A 21,068-nucleotide genomic window follows, 5' to 3' on the forward strand; every position below is an offset into this window, starting at 1 on the left:
CTGATAGTTTTCCTAACAGATTAGTATATATTAAGTTCTCTATCATATCTATCTAAATTTTCGAACTTGTTATTATTTTGAATAATATGTTCATAATATTGTATGACTGACCATTCTTTAAGTAAATAATAGATATAATATTTTAGTGTACCTACCTACATATAAGGATAAAACTTTCAGAAATTTTAACCGCGACTCTTTATAATGCTACTCCATCCTTTGAACGAAACTTGCAAAAATATAATCATACATACGTGTCCACGCGTTTTTATTGTGTGTGTGTGTGTGTTTTTTCAGGAAAATGACTAAGTCAATGATCAAGGTTATGTATAAATTAACTAATAAATCGCTTTATGAATATAAATTTATAAACGTAGTTGAGTTAATATGAGTTGATAGATATTTTTGTATCCATAATCTAAATTTTATTTGATGCCCATATTATCAAACAGGTAGTGCAACAGACCGAAATTATTGTTTTCTAAAAATAACTAATGTAGCAGCCGCGGTGGCGTATTAAAATGTTTCAAGTATAAATATTACCTAACAACAGAAGAGGAATATTTTAAAAATGTAACGACCTGCTTTCGACTTTCCGCTAAATGTAGACCCAGGGACAGAAGCCGAAATAACATCGGCATTTATTTATCTTTATTTTATTTTTCTTATTTACGTAACTTTGATAGCACCACTCTTTTTGCCATTTGCCGTTTAATCCGAAGGTTTGACCAGGAATCCGGAATCCCTTTTTATTTTTAGCTTTCTAAGTTCTTCAATTAAGTTTAATAATAAAGTAGATTATATAGATTTTTAAACGGAATATTCATTTAAGACTATTCGAAACAATTTTAGTAAATTAATAAATTTTAGTAAATTAATTAATACGTTGATGTAGGTAGGATAATACAAGTAATTTTAATCATAAATTGTTGTGCTAAAAACAACCTTTAAAAAAAAACTTTCATCAAACGAAGACAAGAAAATATTTGATATTTATTTAAATAATAAGCGTTTACTTAAATGTTAGTTAAAAGTATATAGGTATATTGCAGCTCGACTACGATGCAGTAAAAAGTTGTTAGCGACGTAGGCGGCTTGACACCGGCTACATCCGCACATATCCTTTTTGTTTATTACATTTCTAGTAAGTACTTAATTCTTCAGCACCAGTTAACGGATAACATTTCCTAGAAATCCTAAGAAAGATATCGTCTTTGAAAATAATACTGACTTTAACAGCTGGATTGCGGATAGATAGGTGTTCAAATTTTAATAACATGTTAGTATGTAGTCATTGAATTCATAATCATTCATTCGCCGATTTGAGTGATTGAATCTTACTAACGAACATGCCTGAACAACGTGTAATGATTTTACACTTTACCCATTCGCGTCACATACTAGAAATTTTCAACCACCTAAACAAAAAATTATGACGACACGTGTAGAACGATTACAAATTGACATATTAATTGAAAAACGCCCATCACGCATTACAGTGTCGGCTCAATGCAATTAAGTGCATCAAATATTAGCTAATAATTACTCGGTCAACGGTCACTGAACCCTTAAATTAATGTTAATGTAGCACTACAATTGTTATCGCCACCCAATAGTTCCTTAGAATTTCTAATAAGCCGTGAAATTTTGCTCCAAACAACTTTCTTTTGCACAAATTGTATTGTGTTAAATAAATCGATGATTTTGTATGGTTTCAGTCGTGAAACGCCGTATTTTCTGTAACTATTACTTCGATCCAAATGGTCAATGACTGGAAATTCTATGGTTATTTTGACTACATACGATTACGTTATTAAACATTTAAATTTTGATGTAGCCATCCGCTAGCGCTAAGAATCACAGTCGAGAAGTTTACTCACACACAAAAAACTAGCTAAATTTTATTTTGCAAACTAGGCAATTCTATGGTATGTTTTACTAGCTCGCCACTAACAATGGACTCCGTCCAGTAAACTTTGAGCTAAACCAACCAACTGGAAACAAACAAAGGCTAATGCGGCCAACTAACCAAACAGTCACTACTGCTCGAACGAAATCATCAACTAGACCTATATATTTATTTTTCTGGAAAAATATCGCAATTGTATAGTTTGTCACCACAAAGAAAAGACTCATATATTAGGAAACAAGGCGAATATTACACAATTTGGAAAAATACCAGATACCCACGTTTACTTTTCGTATGGACTGCCATACGAAAATAAGTTCTGTATTTTATAGAAATAACTTGCTAATATTCATACAAATACACAGTCTCCTGTCTCTACTACACCACATAGAACTTACACCTGAAGCCTTAAACCGCCTGTAAATCTCCATGTAAACCTTAGTGCCTAGACTACGACTTTGCTTATGATTATGTTTCGACACAATAATAACATGAGATCTTCAAAGTTTGTTCAATATATCACCTTACTTTGTAAAACATATTTGTAGGATCTTACCAAAATTAATTTCAAGGAATTCAAGGTACATAAATTTATCGATTAATTAATTTTGGTGAGATTTATCCTAGAAATGTTGTCAGAAAGCATTTAATGAAACAATTAATTTATGTACTTAAATAAACCGTACAGATATCCCCTGCCAGCACACGAAAACGATAGTTGGAAAAATTCATTTCTAGGATTTTTGGAATAGGCCAAAACAATAATAGCATAACCACTTTAAATGACAACATTTGAACAATCTCGTGTATTAGCTAAACTGCAAGAGTCACTCACAACACAACACATCCGTTTTGCATAATTTGATACGGAAAAACCCGATAGTAGTTAGTAGATATGATACCATCTTTGTGAAAATACTAGGTTTTATTGCTAGGTTAATATTCGTAACGACTATTCCTCAAATCTTTGTAAAAACGAATTTGTTACTCGCTTTCATATTTTCTTTAACGTTTGGTTTATAAAGGCTAAGGTAGGATTTTTAAAACATAATAAACACTTTATCTATCGTTAAAACATATTAGTTCATACCTATATGTTACATCGCCGTATGTGTAGTTATTCAAGATCGTGTCCACGCCATCATAGCCGTGTAGGCGGTTGTTTGCCTCGGCCATTGCGTGATCCGCTCAATAAAACTGTTGTCGGACTCCAAATTGATCGATTAAACGCGGTTTTAATGATCCTAGGATTTAACCTCAAAACTAACCAATTAAACGCAGTTTCATTGGCTGAAATCAATAATGTAGACAAAATGGCTAAGAATAGCTCAATGACAACTTTAATTTGTCTCCTTCGTAACATATCTATATCTTAAGATTCTTTGGAAGTTGTTTATATTTTTATAGAGTACTTAGTAGAGATAACATTTAAAGAAAACTGTTAAGGATAAATATAAAAATTATGAAAATTTTAGCCAGACTACCTTTAATGTTTATAAGAAAAACAGTGTCAAAGATGACATAATGATTTGAAGACGTTCCTAATCTACCTTAAATTTTAACTACGTACCTAGGTTTTAATATATTTTACCTATATACAATTGTTAGCGTGTTATCAAAACGAACATGTTTAGTGTCTTTTAAATAATAAATAACTGGTTTCTCGATATTGAAGCAAGTTAATATTATAATTAGCTTCACTGCAATGCAAATAATGTAATTACCGCGTCAGTAGTTTTTACTGCAGACAAGTAGGCTGGTGGAAACTGGGCTTTACGTAACTAGCGTGACTGCGACCGTTCATTCAAGACATGAGTCGCAACCGCCTTCAACATTGTAGTTGGATAATTGTGTATAACGTACAATGGAAGTTTATATTCTATTTTTGTGTTGATAAATTGAGTGTTGTGATGATTCGTTCTTGGTGACATGACATCTAATGAATCAAATGTACCAATAGCTTGGAAGTATCTTTACATAAATTAAATAAGTTTATTTTCTCTATGATTAAAGTAAGTAATATCCTGCAAAAAGCTTATACTTGTTAATTGAAAGAAGTAAATTAGAAATTAAGAATAGAATTATGTTTTCAGGATGTTCTTAATTTATGACTTCTTTTGAACTTATTTAGAAATTATATAATCCTAGAGCAAATTATTTAAACGATACTACACTAAACGTAAATAGATAGCGGAAAATACGCTTCAGTACTTAATATAAGTGACGTCACTCACGCTTATCCAATTTGAACGATGGTGGTAATGGTATTATGTCCTGTATTAGGTTCCATATAATCTGAATCTCACAAACCATGGTCAGGTAATTTGCGAGTTCTGATGCTAACTACACACAATGTGGTGTAATGGAGTTGGTTTATGAGGTCGTTGCACCCGCAGGGCGTTAAACCAAGCCTATTGACCTGCAGATTAGGTACCAACCGCACAATAACAGCTTCCATTTATGAATATTATCGGCAAATCTCATGCAGTTTCGAAAATCATTAATGAGGAAAGAAAAATACGCCCTTTGTTTAACTTTAAATTAATATTACTAATAGATGTCATAATAATCAAGTATCCGAGTAATAGGTATAGTACTAACAATATACGTTAAGATTAAATTATTTATGCATGACCGTATAACTGAATATAAGTACATATTTGTAACCTGATGATATTTCATATGACAAATAAACTGAATTTATGAAATGATGATGATGACAGTGTTACTTTAATTTTAAGCCAAATAATAAAAAAGTATTGAGTATACCCATTATCAAACAACGGATATCCGTTAGGTACATATACTTTACTGAATTACTGACAATATATACATAAATATTTACAATTACCAGGAGCGCTTAAACGTGGAAGACCGTCATCCATAATTAGACCTAACTATGCACTGCCCGACATCTGGAGTGGACAGGTGTGATCTTTGCGCAAGGAAATATATCCAAAGCACTGCAAATACAATTTGTATTTATTTATATTATTATTATTTATTCGATGATTTAAAAGATAAATTTGATAGACATGCATTCTTCAAAAACTTAATACACAAAATCATCCACCATTTATAAGAAACAACATTTGACACAAGTTAATTTTATTTGTCCACACATAAAGTGTGTAATGTATTATGACAGTCATTGCATTGGTAGTTATACTCTACATATACTACCTACAATTCATTTAATTACCGCTAATGTTGACATGAAACCCATCGGGAACACTCAACACGATATTATTCATGAAATAAGTTATATAAACTTACATTTGTTACACAAAAACATGCAATAATGAATACTAAATATAATATTGTAATATTTTTACTAAGCTGGGTTACTAGGTTTCTGATGCAAAAATATAAAAAATATGGAATATTAAAAGATTAGCCCCCATATTGGATATTGCCGGTAAATACCACAAACTAACTCATTTGTATAAGTACTTTTGATTTATTTATTTCTGCTTTTTTGTGAATATGGCATTTGCTTTTTGGTTTGAATAAATTGATTTGTATATTTAGTCAAAATGATAAACAATGTTCAATTAATTCATATAAGTTATATAGAATGCATTCGGTAAGTTATTTTATCTAAGTAGCGTGCTTTCCGTGTGAAAGTATTCACAATATCACGCATTACCACGCTATTTAACTATTAACAAATATTTGAGGCAGAAAATTACATATATTTCAGCTAAATAATAATAGGGAGGTAAGTAGGAAGATAAATAAACAATAATATATTTATTTCTTAACCATGGGAAATATTATGAATAAATCACTGAAGTAATTTCAACAAAGAAACCTAAATACACATCAGCGCCTGATGTAATACATAATTAATTTTAAATGTGCTGATAGACAACTGAATTATTTATTATTTATTTATACATCTTTGCACAAATCGAAATAGAAAGTCAAAGTCAATTGTAATGCTTTAAAAGTTGTGTTCCACGTAGGTACTGAGCATATTCATCATCATCATCATCATGCAATTAAAGAGCGAGGCTCATGTCGGTGGAGTTCCTTCCATTGTTCTCTGTCCAAAGCCAACTCCTTCACTTCTTGATACGACACGATACCCACTTCTACTTTAATTTGTTTGGTGTTCCTGGGCCCCTTGTTCCTTCCACCTTTCCTTTTATAATAATTCTGAAGAAGACATCGTGTCGTATCAAGTGTCCTAGCATTTTCCCTCTTCTATTTTCAATATGTTTCTTTTTTTCCCAATTCGGAGCAATAATACCCTACGCCCTATATGGATACAATAACAGCTGCCTAAATAAGCAAATTCATCAATTTAAAGGTCATTTCTGTTGTTAGCCAAACTCCATAAAACAACTCCCACACTCTCTAGTACTATGCATAAATTTACAAGCTGGTTTCGACTCCCCAAACATAACGTTTGATGTTTTAGTGAGTTGAGATGATAAATGTTTAATTTTTTTTTGTACATGGTTTTGCGTTTTCAATTTTAATTATCTCAATGTAATGCAACGAACTTGTATAACATTTATAATACTTCGTTGATGTAATGCTAAGAAAAAAATTATATCATTGTCTACTAAACCACTCAATCATACATTACCAGTGTTGGCGTAAAGAACAACAATTTACATATTATTACAATAATTATCGAATTTATCACGGCAACTTGAGGAAATATCTATGGCATTTACATCATCGACATTGCTAAATAGGATTAGGAACTACAAATTTATTTTGATCCTTGTGTGAAGCAAATTGTTAGGTCTTTTTATTTATTTTGAACATTAGATTACCAGATATTTTTTATTTTTAGCGCCTACGTACGCAAATGTTTATAATCGATACCTACTTACAAGTAATGTTAACTACACCGTAATAACCATTCAAATTCTATATTGCATTGCGTAGATAGGCAACATCCATTTTCGAACTTTGGTCATGCGAACACAATGAAACAAATCCTGGCACTTTTAAATGATGTTTACTGTGTAAAAGTATGTGGTATTTCAAGAACTGAACAATTTATGATTCATACGATTTTTTAAATGAAGTAATTGTTAAAATGCTCTTTTAATTCGGAAATAGCGACATCTACTACATCATTATGGTACAAGTTTTGTTTCTGACATTTAGGGAAAAGTATCTGATTTGAGTTGTGATTAAACTGTGCTGGTTGGCATGGGCGAGCAAGGGGCGTGGGGGGTCGCTGGGCGGCAGAAGGGGGGTTATGGCGATGGCTGTAAGACGCAGCGTGAATGGCGGCGGCAAGGTCACGGGCGCCGGAAGTGGGTTACGGGCGGGCGGCGGTCGATAGGGCGGCGCCCGCCCGCCACGCTCTGCTCAGCTGTATTATCGTAATGGAATATACTGGCCCGTTTTGTTTTACGCAATTATGTGTACAAAGTTTTGAATTAACTTTACTCCCGATCATATTTAGATGTCTTCAATGAGCTCTGCATTATACTATGTAAATATGGATGGACGGACTCTTCTAAAAGACATAATATAGTGATTTTTAAAAATACAAATATATAACTACTTTTTCCTAACCAATCAAGTGACATTTTATGTCTGTGCATTTTCCGTCTAACTTTATCCCTCTATCTATCTTTTGGCACCAAAAAATAAGTCTGAATTTAAATTGGCAGCTTACAAAAATACGCGTATCTGGCCTATACCGAGGCTGGAAGCATGCACACGAGTGCGAAGTTATAAACAAGTAATTAGCGACGGCATAGTTTAGGTTCAACGTTACTCGGCGGCCATTTTTGTCAGTAATGGCAGCGCAGACGCAGTGTCAAGGAACAACGAAGATTATGGAAGTCAAACGTATTTAGAATTCTATTTTTGTACTATTTCATATGTCGGTAAAGCACGTTTACATGTTTCATCAGATATGAATATTATTATATATTATAATAAAGCATTAGCAGAGTTGTGAGATGAAGTGTAATTTGTTGTCAGTTGAAAGCTTCATATCTATGTATTCATCACTCCGCAGCCTCGTGATGTAACCACGACTTCCGCAGATTCGCTAGCGAATTTAGTTTAGCATTCTCTATTTCGACGGTCGGTATGTCTGCCATTCATTGCGATGTTTTTTTACGCCGCGGCCGGCGAACTTGCGGCCTTGCAGCTTGCGCCTACGCTCGTACGACCGGCAGACAGTTCTCAGCATACTGCTTTCAAAATTAGAACGCTATGTATTTAAATGAATGTCTTTATCTTTACGCATTTGTTTTAAGACTTTTTCGCGTCAGTTTCAGTGAGTTATATATAACATTTACTTTCAAATTTTACGTTAACAATAATAACTGTAGTGTATTTTCAACTACTATTATCAGGTGGAGACACATAAATTACATGGTATCCATCTAAGATTAAACAAAGGTAAATTAGTTTCACGAAATTTAGCGAGTCATTATCGTAACAAGGGAACACGGTCCCTCTAATAGAATTTTCAATCATATACATACATTATATTATATCTCTAATTCAAATCGTGTGGTTTTAAATTGGTTTTTGTGCAATACCTACATGTAGGATAGCCGGGAACATGGCAAATAAATTTAAAGGTTCATTAGGCATATTTGAAATTGTCAACTATTCCCGCGTTACAGAAGTGAAATATACATTTACTTGAATTTTCTAATATCGAGTGTATAATGAATAACTGATGATAAACAATTATTCATTATAATAGAGATAAATTAAATAATAAAACGTACTTACATTTCAACAGCGTTTATTCTCCTCTCTTTTTTAAACCATCGAGGACTGATCGCTCACAAAACTCGCGGCAAATGTATCACCAGTCATAACAACTACTTTAAAATATAATTACACAATGCGATCAGTCCGAATTAATGACATTACAATTAATATATTATTAATTTATGTATTATTACAATATTTATTTATTGTTTCTAACATACACGAGTTTTAGTAAAAATAAAACCTGTAAATAGGACGTTCAGAGGACTGGCTAATTGGTTTGCATTTTTAAAGGCTTAGTCATTAAACACCATCTTTTTCTATTTGTTATGGAGTGAGGGTGAGTCACAGTCTTTAGGCACATCAAAATACAATGCACAAAATTTTGATTTACTAAAATAAATGACCACAATTTTATAACAATATCATTTGCATTTCATAAATCTTGAGCAATACAACACAAAATGATATAAAGACAAAATTGATAAAATAGGTTACTGAAACATCACGTGGTAAAGTTTTCTACTTCTATAGCAAGCCTTATTGTGATTCTACACGAAATCGTAGAGAAATCAATGTATTTTTCTTCATAAAAACGTTAAAGCGATGGCATGGCAAGGCCAGGCAGGTCGTGAGTTGTCGTCGAGAAAGCTTACTCTTGTGTAATACTGATACCAGTTTCACTAAACGGTCTTTTTACTAACTTTATTAGCTGCCTATTCATTTTAAAGGCTAGCTAGAGTTATAATAACTAGTGGTAATCGAGACGTAAATACTCTATTTATTCAGCTTTATAAAAAAAGTAATATAGGATTTCTCGTTGAATACAATAGTTCGTAAGAAATAGAAGACTTATGACAAGAAAGTGGAAAGAAATCCCAACTTGATAGCAAAGCAATAGCAACAATAAGTGTGGTAAACTTTATTATATTGTGGAGACTACAGAGGCATGTAAACCGGGCGTTCATCCCTTCGCTAACTCGACAAAAGCGTATTGTTTGCGCAGGTGCGGCCCTTCCATTCTTTGTTCTACCAATTACCGTCGAGACGCAGGAATCTCGACGCATACGACTTTTTCTTCGTGTCAAAAATAAGCAATCTTTTAAAATGAAGTAATTAAAGAATCACGTCTCGCAAGTCGTGTAAATAAGATAATATAGTTATATATAAAAACCAACCAAGTATTTTGATAGATAACCTTCTTAATGTGCTAGACAGACTTGGACCAAAGATGGCTGAAACGTTGATTCGATTTGGAAAATAATTATTAAGAGAACTAAGTAAGTAGTAGATCTTGTTAGGCGCCGTAATGGAAAAAATGTACATTTTTATTCTTATTGAATAATTAAGTTATATAGAACTATATTACGCTAGCTTTCCTCTCTAAGTGTCTAAAACGATACATGAACACGACACAAAACAACTTGTGAAACTATAAACTGAATTACTAAACTATTATGTCTTAGAATAAAACCTATTTATAACGTTGACGTTCTCTGTTCTACATCCTTATCTCTGTGTGCTAAACTGTGAGCAATTTAATACAGATGTGGGATCACATGAACAAGAGCTACTGTATATCGATGTATGGCATATCAATGGTTTGGTCAATGAGTAGGGTATTTAGTAGAGAATATCACTATCCGACCAAGCGATCTAGAAACAGATGAATCTATTCTATTTATACGTAGCGTTCACACTTACACCCTGTAGTTATTTATGGACGATTCGCCGAATATAACTTTGTCGATAACGATAGACTATCGAGGCCTGACATTAGTTATGATATGCCGTCATTTAGAGTAACATACATACGAGTAAACGAGGCAAGATAATTTGAGTCTCGTTAATTATATTAATTAGTTAATAGTTATATCGTATCGCCTACATAAGTATAATTAGACACAGTGATACAAAGTATTTAATCCCATATTTTATTGTTTTCTATTTTTAATGTAAACGTTTCCCTTGTTACAGCGCGTCCGATGATCTCGGCGAGCCTGCCCGGCGAGGCGCTGCCCCAACTGGGGCAGCTTGGGCTCAGTCACCTGTACCCGCCCCAGCCACCAACGGGCATGGCGCCCGAGTTCCTCGCGCCGCCGCCGCGGCCCTATGCCCGTTACGCGCCGCGCCGGCCGCGAGACGCAATGCCCGCGCCGCCGAGCCCCGCGCCTTCGTTCGCAGCGGTCCCCGGGGCATACGCGTCATTCCTGTCGCACCCGGCGCCGTACGCGTCATACCTGTATCCTCGGAGCCGCGTGCCGCCGCAGCCGCCGCCGACATCCATCAACTACCCGATCCGGCCGCGGCCTACATCAGGCTTTGTCCCACCGGCGCCGGCGCCGCATTCGCCGCCGGTGACGGCACCAACGCCCATACCTCCTCCCCGAGAGGTAATTATTATATTTATAGTTTATTAGCGATTGTGTTTATCAGAATCATTTAGCGAACACAAGCAGGCAAAGCACCATAACCACCAGCTTAATAAGCATAAATATGCAACCAAGATAAACTAATATACAACTACCTAAGCAGATACAGACAAGCTGAGCATATATAGATTAATAAAACAACAATAGGAAAACTAATTTGAATAAATCGATACATTCCAGGCTTCTCCCCTGTCGCCGGAGCGAGGTGCCCCCGCGCCGTACTTCTGCCGCGGAGCTCTGATCAGACTAGAAGACGGCTCGCTGCGGCGCGTCGAGGAGATGCGCATAGAAGACTTTGTGTCCAGTGCGGAGAGGAACGGAGACTTGGCGCTCACTCAATGCACGCTCTTGAGGATCGACGAGCGGGGCGAAAAACTTGCTTTGACGCTCACTTATGATAGAAATCGGTCACAGGTAAATTGATTTAGTTCTTACAATAAAGTATAGTAGACAACTTCATGTTCAGTGTATATTTATGTCCAGTACTTTCCCAGGATACCAAATGAAAGCTTTATAATGAATACGCTATTTGGGAAGAAATTGGCGTAATCCCATCTCTGTCTGTCTCACCAACTATTGCATCTCCGCACTGGAGTCCGGTGCGCAATAGATGATTGACGGCATAGAAATAATGCTTCTAGTTCAATATGAGAAACTAATAAATCCAAGCGAGAGACGTCTGAGAAATACACCAACACGTCATGAGTAAAATGTACGTTATATAAGAATTAAAAAATTTCAGGTTGAACTAGAGTCGACTGTAGAGCATCCGTTCTTCGTGTACGGTCGAGGTTGGGCGTCGTGCAAGCCGGAGCGCACGCTGGCGCGGTACGGCCTGCGCGTGCAGCGGCTGCAGGTGGGGGACGTGTGCGTGTCGCTGGTGCCGCGCAAGCACGCGCCCGCGCCGCATCCCGCTACCGCACCCCCGCAGACACATCCAGAGAACCTCAGCGTCAAAGAAGACGCCCGCAAGCGACGGTGGTCAGCCTCCGACGTCTGCCAAGACGACCATCCGCCCCAAAAGAAACGCTGAATATAAAACCATCGTCGTCGTGCTTGGAAAACTCTTGAATGTGTTGTGATCGTCTTCGTTGCAAAGACTCTTTTCAGACTCTTTTTAGTTACGATCTTTGAGAAACGTATGTGACCAGCCAGCCGATACTGCGTAATACTTAAGCGTTGATTACCTATTACAGATGCAACATGCCCAGTGAGTGAAGCGTGCAGTCACGCGATATGCACGGCTTCAGCAGTGATCGGCAGTCCAATCGTACGCTTATGATATTCTATTCGGGAACTCTAGGTGCTTTTTAATGTCGGGTGCTTCTGTACGCGTTCGTGTACGATGTTTGTAAATATGTATGTAACTTAGTTCAAGTTAAACGTTACACTCCATGACTAAATTGTGTGTCACAAAACTGTAGTTATTATCGTGCTTACGTAGCTCTAGGAGCGAGCGTAGTCGTTATCATTGACACTTGGTTAATCAGAGGGATATCTAAAAGTGCAGGCAAGCACTGTATGGAAACTAACGTACATTCTGAACATGGAGTAAAACTTCAAATATGCACAAAATAACAATGTGTAAATTTGTAACAGATCTTATAATAGGTTAGGTATTGTGATAACCACTGAGATTTAAATTGCCAGATACGTGGCGATGAATATTAGACAAAATGTTAAAGGTACAATGAATGTTAGATGTAGATAGTAGCAGTGGGTACGTGTGCGCAAGTCTCGACTGATTCCGTTCGCGTTGTCTGGTCAGGGGTCTTGCGAGCTAAATTGGGCGCTATTAATTTAATACTGTAACGTTCGGCTGCTAGATCCCAGTTTTCCGAGCAGTCCTGTCATGGCACTCTACCCGATGGTTGTGACTGCAGACATATCCCCGTATCGACCGCCATTGGCAACCGTCACGCGATTATCGTAATCAAATCATCAAAGTCCTCCAAATAGTTATGACAAGTGATAATTCGCTGAATTAAAGTGGCAAATTCTTCTGACAAATAACTTAATCTTGTAATATAAATGTTGATAATTAACATATAAATATATATTGTAAAATGAAATATGTATAATGATCATACTTAATAGATGTCATCTCTATTGGTTCTTGACGTCCATGTGTGATACACATAAATTTTCTATGAGAAGATGTATACATAATAAACACACAGTCTGTGATATTTTGTAGTTATTGGTCAGAGTAGGTATGAGGTACTGCTTGAATAAAGGAAATATATATGTTTTAGAATAAGTGCGTATTGCTAAGAAATGTTGTATACTCAGAAATATTTCGCTGGCTGGAACCGAAACTTGAAACAAATATAAACAAGTAGCGTCTGTGATTAATATACATATATCGTTATTTAACGGAAAGCATGGCCATATCAGAAATCAAATTAATTTTGTATACCATAAATAAGTAACTATGTTTATAATTTGTTCTACGTTTGGTATTTAATCAAATTTCTCTTATGTATAATCATCTGGACTAAAAATGTTATAAATCCTACATCAGTTTAAAATTATTGTTGTTTGTCTACTTCTCTATGTTGTGTAATCGAAGGTAGCATAATGTGGATTTTTGTCACATGTTTGTGATGAGCTGCTATTTCAGTCAAATTGTATTGTATTTTTGTATCTCATCGGTTTTTTGTGAACTTTACATTGCACTCCAATGGCGTAGTGCGTCAAAATAAATTGCCTTTACGCAGCCACACACAGCTAACCAATTACAGTGTTGCACTGTGACGTGAAACACCGCAATGTGATTGGTTGGCTGCTTCCTGCTGCGAAAATTAAACGCGGTAGAAAGCACTCATCCCGTTACGCCACCTTCGAAATGAGTTTTAATAGGAAAATGCCATAATTCGTAGCGACTAGTAGAGTAGTGAACTTGCCAAATATCGGCGCTAGCGCGATACATACAGCAACAAACCAAGGGAAACGCACCGTTGGGTTTGCAGTTAATTTCATTGTACCGTATTCTATTATATTTTACTGACCACTGGAACACGAACACCTCAACGACGGCGGATGGTGTTGTACAAAAGTTTAATAATTTGTTGTATAATGTATATGTAATTAGTTTTATCGTCTTATATTATTTGTAATTATAATGAAAGATCTCATTTTATTAATCGGTATTTTCTAACAAGGCGCTTTCATTAGATCATGACTAAGCCTACCTCACAAACTTTAAGACTAGGGGCCCGCGCGGGCCGGTCGCAATCAAGTCTAATCAAGATCTCAATTTGATGAAAATAAACTTTTAAAAAGACTGGGACGCTTTACTGAATGTTGTGGGATAGTAGTTTCTTTGAAGATATTATTATGAGATAGGAGCATTTATATTGTAACGCTCGTTTCGTGACATATCCTGCAAGGCTCCGCTGAAACGTTGCTGGACATCGTTTAGTACAAAATTTGTAAAAAAAAGTATTATTTCCCAAATTCAAAAACAGAAAGTATTAATTTAATTCCGATGACAGGTGCTAGATCTTTATGGGGGAGTTCATACATACCCGAGATCGATTTATCGAGAACAGATTATCTAGACAATACCATGTATATGCATTTTCATATTTACCAATTCTGACATTGGTACAAATCGTCGTTCTTCCGCGTCTCGCATACAATGCCAGTCAATTACCTATTTTAACTAAACGTAAATACAATGGTATTATCATAAACATTTATAAATTCATTAACATACAGAGTTTTTAAAGCTCACGATTTCCATAACTATGGTTTTTATAGAAAACATTATACATAAAAACATTTTAACACAAAAGACTGGCATAATATTTCCGATTTCTTTTATTGTTGAGTAAATTTTCCATTCTATACAATGCAATGTTATGAGTGTCTGACGATTGTATTTCCAGTCATAACGATTACTTTATGCAATAGATTTTAAAGATATCGTCATTTACAGTTTTACTATAAAAGTGTAAGGTTATTATTTTCTTAATCTGTCAAAATTTTGCAGTGTTTGACGAATTAGCAGTAATCAAAAATATTGTGTGCATGAATGCAAATGCAAATACAAATATAAATGTTGTTAAATATATTGTTCACTATTACATGTCAACTGCCAAATAATTTGTTAGTAACGAAAACTAATCTGTATCTGTCTAGAATGTAGTATGACAAGTATTGACTATAAAATTTTAAAATACTTTGCTAATTTGAGTTGCCAAAGAAAAAGAAGTAATAAAGCTGTTGGCGATTTCTTGGCAAATTAGAATATTGTTGAATTTCAATTCACCAATAGATATTTTTATTTTTTAAAACATACATGCTTTCATACGCAGTCACTAACTAGATTTATGCTGCATATGACAGGGACCGGAAAACACAGATTTAAAACTGTAGACAGAGAAAACTACAGACATCGTTTTATTCATTTTATTTATATCTTTCGTTTCGATCAAACAAAAAAATACAAGAAACGAGACAGAGGGCCAATGTCTTTTGTCCCTCATTGTGTAGGTACCCGATTTTACAACGTCTATTCTGCCTCTTTGATAGGCCGGGAAGTTGTATGGAAACGTATCTATTTTATTTGGCTGCGCTGGCTCATCGTCTTTAGTTTTCTATGTCTTTTTAAAAACTGCCATTGCACGTTATCTGGCAGCTGGCAATTATTTTTTGATGTTGCCAACTCACTGGCCATTAATGGTTTTGTAGACAGTACCATGTTCTTACTAGAAATACTAAGGTGACAACTAAGACACAAACACATTGTGCCATTGACATCAACACATAGATCCCTAATAATTCAACGTTTATGATAATATATTTTTTTAGTACGTACATCTGATAATATCAATCTAATTGATTAAGATATTATAGCAAACACATATTCCTAAAAACATGTTGGAAACAGTGAAATGAAATAAAATTAATTTTAAATAATTGCGTGTATAAATATGAAATATTTTCACACTTCCAAAATACTGTTTTCAAAATGTAGAATTGGTTAAGTAGATAACAGGAAATATTGTGTCATTTAATTCATAGATAAATATAAAATTGTTATATAATTATATGACAAATATGGCAAATATATATTGTATATTTTATTGTATAGCGGAATGAGTACTATTTCAGATTTAATGTAAATGGAAAATGTTATAGATCGAGATATGTTAAAATAAGTTAACTGTTTGTAAAAAGAAGATGAAATATGTATAATGAATATTTGCTATCAGTTTGTTTTATTTTACGACCCATTCTTTACCATTATCAATACTAGTTTTCGCCCGCATTTATTATGTGCGTCGCTTTTAAATTATTTTTGTCAATATCTCTGGTTCCAAGCAATGTATCGAGAAGACTACCAGATTTTAAATTAGACCATCTCCTATACAATGATAAAAACCACATAAAATCCATCCAGATTTGCGTGTTGTGCTTATGCACATACAAAAAAAAATCTAAAAAAATTGTTTTGGCTTCTATTACTCCCATATTTTTTCTGTAATATCTCCTATGTACACAGACATAGCTCAAATACAATTTTATTATACGTGGTCATAAATTCGAATATTAAAGTCTTAATTTCAAAATATCGAAAGATAAATTTTATTTTCTATATGACTGAGTACTTATTTGTTTACCAGTTTATTGAGCTGATCGAAGTCGAATCGAAGTTACTATTTCATTGGCTACGAAAGTATTTCAGTGATAGTTTAGCACTCGAGTTTTTGCGCGAGTACGTAATCGCAACAAAATTGGGAAAATAAATAGCGCATCTATCTTACGTAAAAGGAACTATTAATTTTCCACACAGATTTTTACTTTGCCGATACGTTCTCGTTTTCGCAAAAACCCGTGCTAACCCCCGTTATTACTGCAGGGAATATTTTGCCATGATGGAATATTAAAACAGATACTAAAAAGAAAATTACAACCATTTATTTGCAAAAGCAATCACATGGCGGAATACCATTACAAAAGTAATAAAATAAAGCTATTTACTAACATCTATATGTCCGATTTGAGGTCCAGCATCACTTTCTCCCCGGGTTTGAAGGCCGGCATCCCGAGGTACGGGCACGTCGCACACCGGAACGCGTCACCCAAATAACACTGGAAAATATAATCATGTTATATTCTTTGAAGATTGGGAATCTAATCTATAATGTCTGCCCAAGTTGAGATCGCTATTTCATTTAGATATTAGATAACTGTAATCCATTTTATATGTACCTATGTTAGTATCTTAAATTAGATTTATCGTCGGTCGATTTGCCATTGCAGCGGGACAGGCTCGACTGTGAAAAGTAAGGTCCCAGGTTCGACAGCTACTCTCATGAATTCCAATTCAAACTCATGTGCCACACCAATTGAGTTTAAACACCAATTGAGTTAGATTGGTATACAAATACGTGTAGTTTTAATAGACCACATTGATTTCTGGTAAAAAACAAAACTGTAGTAGCTAGTGTATGAAACATTATTATATTGCCCAGGATGTCGTTATGTGATACATTCCACTTCATATACGTGAAAACGACTATAACACGAAGCCAATCATCAGCCGCCAGTTTTCAAAAAGTTATTTGATAAATAAGAATTTAAAAAAAAAAATCCATATTTTAACACACAAAATCGTGAAATAATAAAGTAAGTATAAAATATAAGTAATAAAGTAAGGGATAGTACCAACTGCTTGAGTGAAAATCGGTCCTAAGTTAATGGCAATAGTTAATTGCGACATCAGTTAGTAAATATCTACACTTTCCATCGTATATACGTATGGCGAAAACTACTAATATTAGTTAAGAATATTAATTTTGTTTGTTCACAGAAATACACCGCGCATGCTACGTCCCAATTTAGTCTTAGTTTTTACAACACATTGCGTTGCGTGCGCGTTTTCAGGATGTGCAGTCGTCCTCGAGCTTATTGTTACTGGGACTGTATAATTTCATTCAGTTGCCTAAAGGCTTCTATTAATACAACAATCTAGTGGCAGTATTATGAACTAAACAGCCGGCCAAGCATAGTACCAGCAAACTTATTATTCGGCGAAAGGTTCCCGCACTAGAATACGGCCAACCCATATTACGAGAACACTAAAGCATAAAAAGCCTAGAGTTTACGTTGGGCAGGCAGTTGGTAGTTAATTCACAGCTGAATCTTCAAAGTTAAGGTTTATTTTTCAAGCGGACTCTGGGCATAGTGGCATCACAGCCGAATGGTAATGACAGCAATGCTTACACTGCCACAGGAGGACTTCGGTGTGTCCTTGGTTTCCCCTCGGAGTTCCTCGGCGAGGCCACACGAACAATCAGCGCACGCCTTTCTTTTGCCCGTCGTGGCGCACACTGGAAAATATGTGTTCACGCGATTAGCACAGCCAAATTCAAATTTCTTTAATTTAATGACGTCAAAAATTTAATTAAAATGCAGGTGATTCTTTCGTCGTTGTTCGTCGTCATTTCCCGCTGTCTGTCTGTCCCTACCCTATGTATGCTTAGAAAAGACTAAGATCATACAGTCATATATCGAACACTACATAACTTTATATGATATACCTATCTACATCCTACATGTGTGGTGCGGGTGGTTGCTCCCAACCTTTCAGTGCCAGCCTATATCAAGAGTTTGATAATAGTATCACTTATTAAACTGTAGTGATGCGAGAGACATTACACTATGGAACTGAAAAAGACCTTCAAGCTCAGTTTTGTGTACTCCATGAGGAATGAAGATGAAACACTGTAAATCAGTAAGATAATGAAAGTTCCAAAGAAACATTCGAAAAGTTCGACACAACATTCCTATATCAATATATAAAAGATGCAACAAAAGCAGTGAAAATATTCTCTATTTCTGTTTAACATAATAAATAACAAATCAAAATATGACAAAAAAACCTATTTATTTAGTAAACAGCTGCTAACTAAAAAGACAAGTTCAACTTGAACTTGTTAAAATTAACTTAACCTTGTTGGAACACAAAACCACAACACATTGATCCAAAGCCAACTTGGAACACAAAACCTCATTTTTTTTTTATCAAGATGACAAAGCGAATTGTGTTATCAGCTGATAAAGGTGATTTTTTTGTAATCAAAGTAGACTAATTTAATTTTAATATATTAAGTTGTTTAAGTTTGGTGGTTGGTCCTACACATATTGCAAACTAATATGCATGCTGTAATTAGCCTCAAATGGCCATGCTTTTACCTCTGAGAGAAGCTTGGTCAGGTTTCTTCAGATCATCATCATCCAGCAACAGGTTGTCATCAATGGTGTCATCATCATTGCCTGCAGTCCAAGCAGATTCCACAGTGTCATCCAGTTTCCACACAGCAGGCTTGATACCCAGCTTTAGAGGTGCTTTGGAGCCAACCTGAAATTATTAAAGTTATGAATTAGTTTTAATGTTGCTGTTAAAGTATTATTAGTATAAAGTTTTGGTTACACTTTATTTTGTAAACTTTGATAGTCAGGCAGTAAATAAATACAATGTTCATTATTAACTGGCAAAATAACTTAAAATAGCTACTGTCCCAGTCTAAGGTTCATATAAATTTAATAAACTGTCAAGAATATTAGAAACAATTTGATCCATCTAGTACTCACCTCAAACTTAGGTTTTTCTGCGACAAAAACATCACCATCCTGTATGACATTTATGAAGCCATTCAATTTGAGACTACTGCTGATATCAGACGAAGATTTAACAATAAATTTACCACTGGGCTTCAGATATTTAACTATTATTCCAAGTAGGGAATCAGTGTGGACAATACTGTGTGGTGTCAACCAATTTGAAATAACTACATTGATAGATGATGATGGCCGGGATGCTAAAAGAATATTATTAATGTTATTACCTCTATAATGTCCAATTTCACTCTGGACCCGTTTCAGTTCTATAGCATGTTAGCAGATTCATTGTTAATACATGTAAGTTGAGATATTTTTGTTGCTTGTTTTGCATGCCATACCAAAGTAGCTGCAACTACATTGACACCAGGTCCAGAGATGATTAGACCAAGTAATAGTAGCTATACACTAGGCCCTAATGTGTAACTGTCACCATTCTATGATTTTAATTTACTTTATTACTATTACATACCATATTAATAATTTCACAATGACATTTTCATACTATATCCAAAAATCAAGGATTTTTATACTTACTTTCTGTGAGGACATCGGCGTTTTCCAAGAATACAGATCCATTATTTGAAGCAGTTTTTATTTCATTGGACAAATTAATAAGGTCATTCTGTTCATTGCCTTTCCAAATTATTAGAACACTATCCTTTGCTTTGATATTATTCATTTTGTAATTGTTAGAATGACGAATACACAAAACTTTGCGTGCGTTTAGGCTTGCAAAGCAGGAGAAACCAAAGAAATAATCCGCGGCACCTAACCTTTTTGTAGGTAAATAGAATATTTTGTTCACTCAGAAAAATATGTAAGTGCGTGCACTTTCTAGATAACAAAAAAAAACACAAAATTCCAAAACACCAAATTGAAATTTCAAGTAGGTAATTGATGGAATGAAGTGAGTGAAACCTCTTTATATTACTTTAGCTGAGTGAATATATGAATGAATGGTGCAATTTATTGTTACGTCACTTTATTGTTGCCAACTATTTAAAATATTATCTATTTGCACTAAATTCATGTACATTTAATTTACTGTCGAAAATGCGTGCTTCACACATTTGGGCACACACATCAGCCAAATAGTTTAATCAGAATTCTTTACTAAACTTAGAGTGTTAGATTTAACCATTGATTGACGTCAAAAATTTACTCAAACAAATTCAATGCGTAGTTGTATGTATATCTGTCTGTATGTATCTAAGTACACACCTTTACAAATACTAAGAAAGTATGTAAGTAATAATAATTTCATCCTTTAATGCATGCAATTGGCTTTCGATTTTTAGGGTTTCACTGTAGTTTATTATTCCGTGGTTTGATACAAGAGATGGAAACCCAAAAACTACGACGGCTTTGCCAATGCCAGT

At 34.8% G+C, this 21,068-nt stretch overlaps 2 protein-coding genes across 2 annotated transcripts in view; one reads left to right on the forward strand and one right to left on the reverse strand.

Moving 5' to 3' along the window:
* Atx-1 (Ataxin 1) overlaps positions 1–16,270 on the forward strand; it is a 28,800-nt gene extending 12,530 nt beyond the window's left edge. Inside the window, exons 2-4 of the mRNA XM_053750238.2 lie at positions 10,598–11,013; positions 11,233–11,466; positions 11,795–16,270. Of these exons, the coding sequence (XP_053606213.1) occupies positions 10,606–11,013; positions 11,233–11,466; positions 11,795–12,085 (933 nt within the window). The 5' untranslated portion in view covers positions 10,598–10,605 and the 3' untranslated portion in view covers positions 12,086–16,270. The remainder of the gene's footprint in view (positions 1–10,597; positions 11,014–11,232; positions 11,467–11,794) is intronic.
* A 688-nt stretch (positions 16,271–16,958) lies between these two features.
* On the reverse strand, positions 16,959–20,605 carry CIAPIN1 (Cytokine induced apoptosis inhibitor 1). Its single transcript, XM_053750239.2, has 5 exons — positions 20,224–20,605; positions 19,660–19,886; positions 19,261–19,426; positions 18,289–18,395; positions 16,959–17,154 (listed from the first exon to the last, which is right to left on the reverse strand). Exons 1-5 carry the CDS (start codon positions 20,366–20,368, stop codon positions 17,050–17,052), a joined length of 750 nt encoding a protein of 249 aa, XP_053606214.1. The 5' UTR covers positions 20,369–20,605; the 3' UTR covers positions 16,959–17,049.
* Between the last annotated feature and the right edge of the window lie 463 nt (positions 20,606–21,068).

Source organism: Plodia interpunctella, chromosome 10 (genome assembly GCF_027563975.2).
Source record: "Plodia interpunctella isolate USDA-ARS_2022_Savannah chromosome 10, ilPloInte3.2, whole genome shotgun sequence".
NCBI classification, from domain to species: Eukaryota; Metazoa; Arthropoda; class Insecta; order Lepidoptera; family Pyralidae; genus Plodia; species Plodia interpunctella.

Bases quoted from the DNA above. Each gene is read 5' to 3' on its own strand.
- CIAPIN1 (XM_053750239.2), bottom strand. From the start codon at position 20,368: ATGAATAATATCAAAGCAAAGGATAGTGTTCTAATAATTTGGAAAGGC. The intron at 19,427-19,659 runs GTGAGTACTAGA...TAATAATTTCAG, and splicing joins CAGAAAAACCTAAGTTTGAG to GTTGGCTCCAAAGCACCTCT. The intron at 17,155-18,288 runs GTAAGCATTGCT...TATATTTTCCAG, and splicing joins CGAAGTCCTCCTGTGGCAGT to TGTTATTTGGGTGACGCGTT.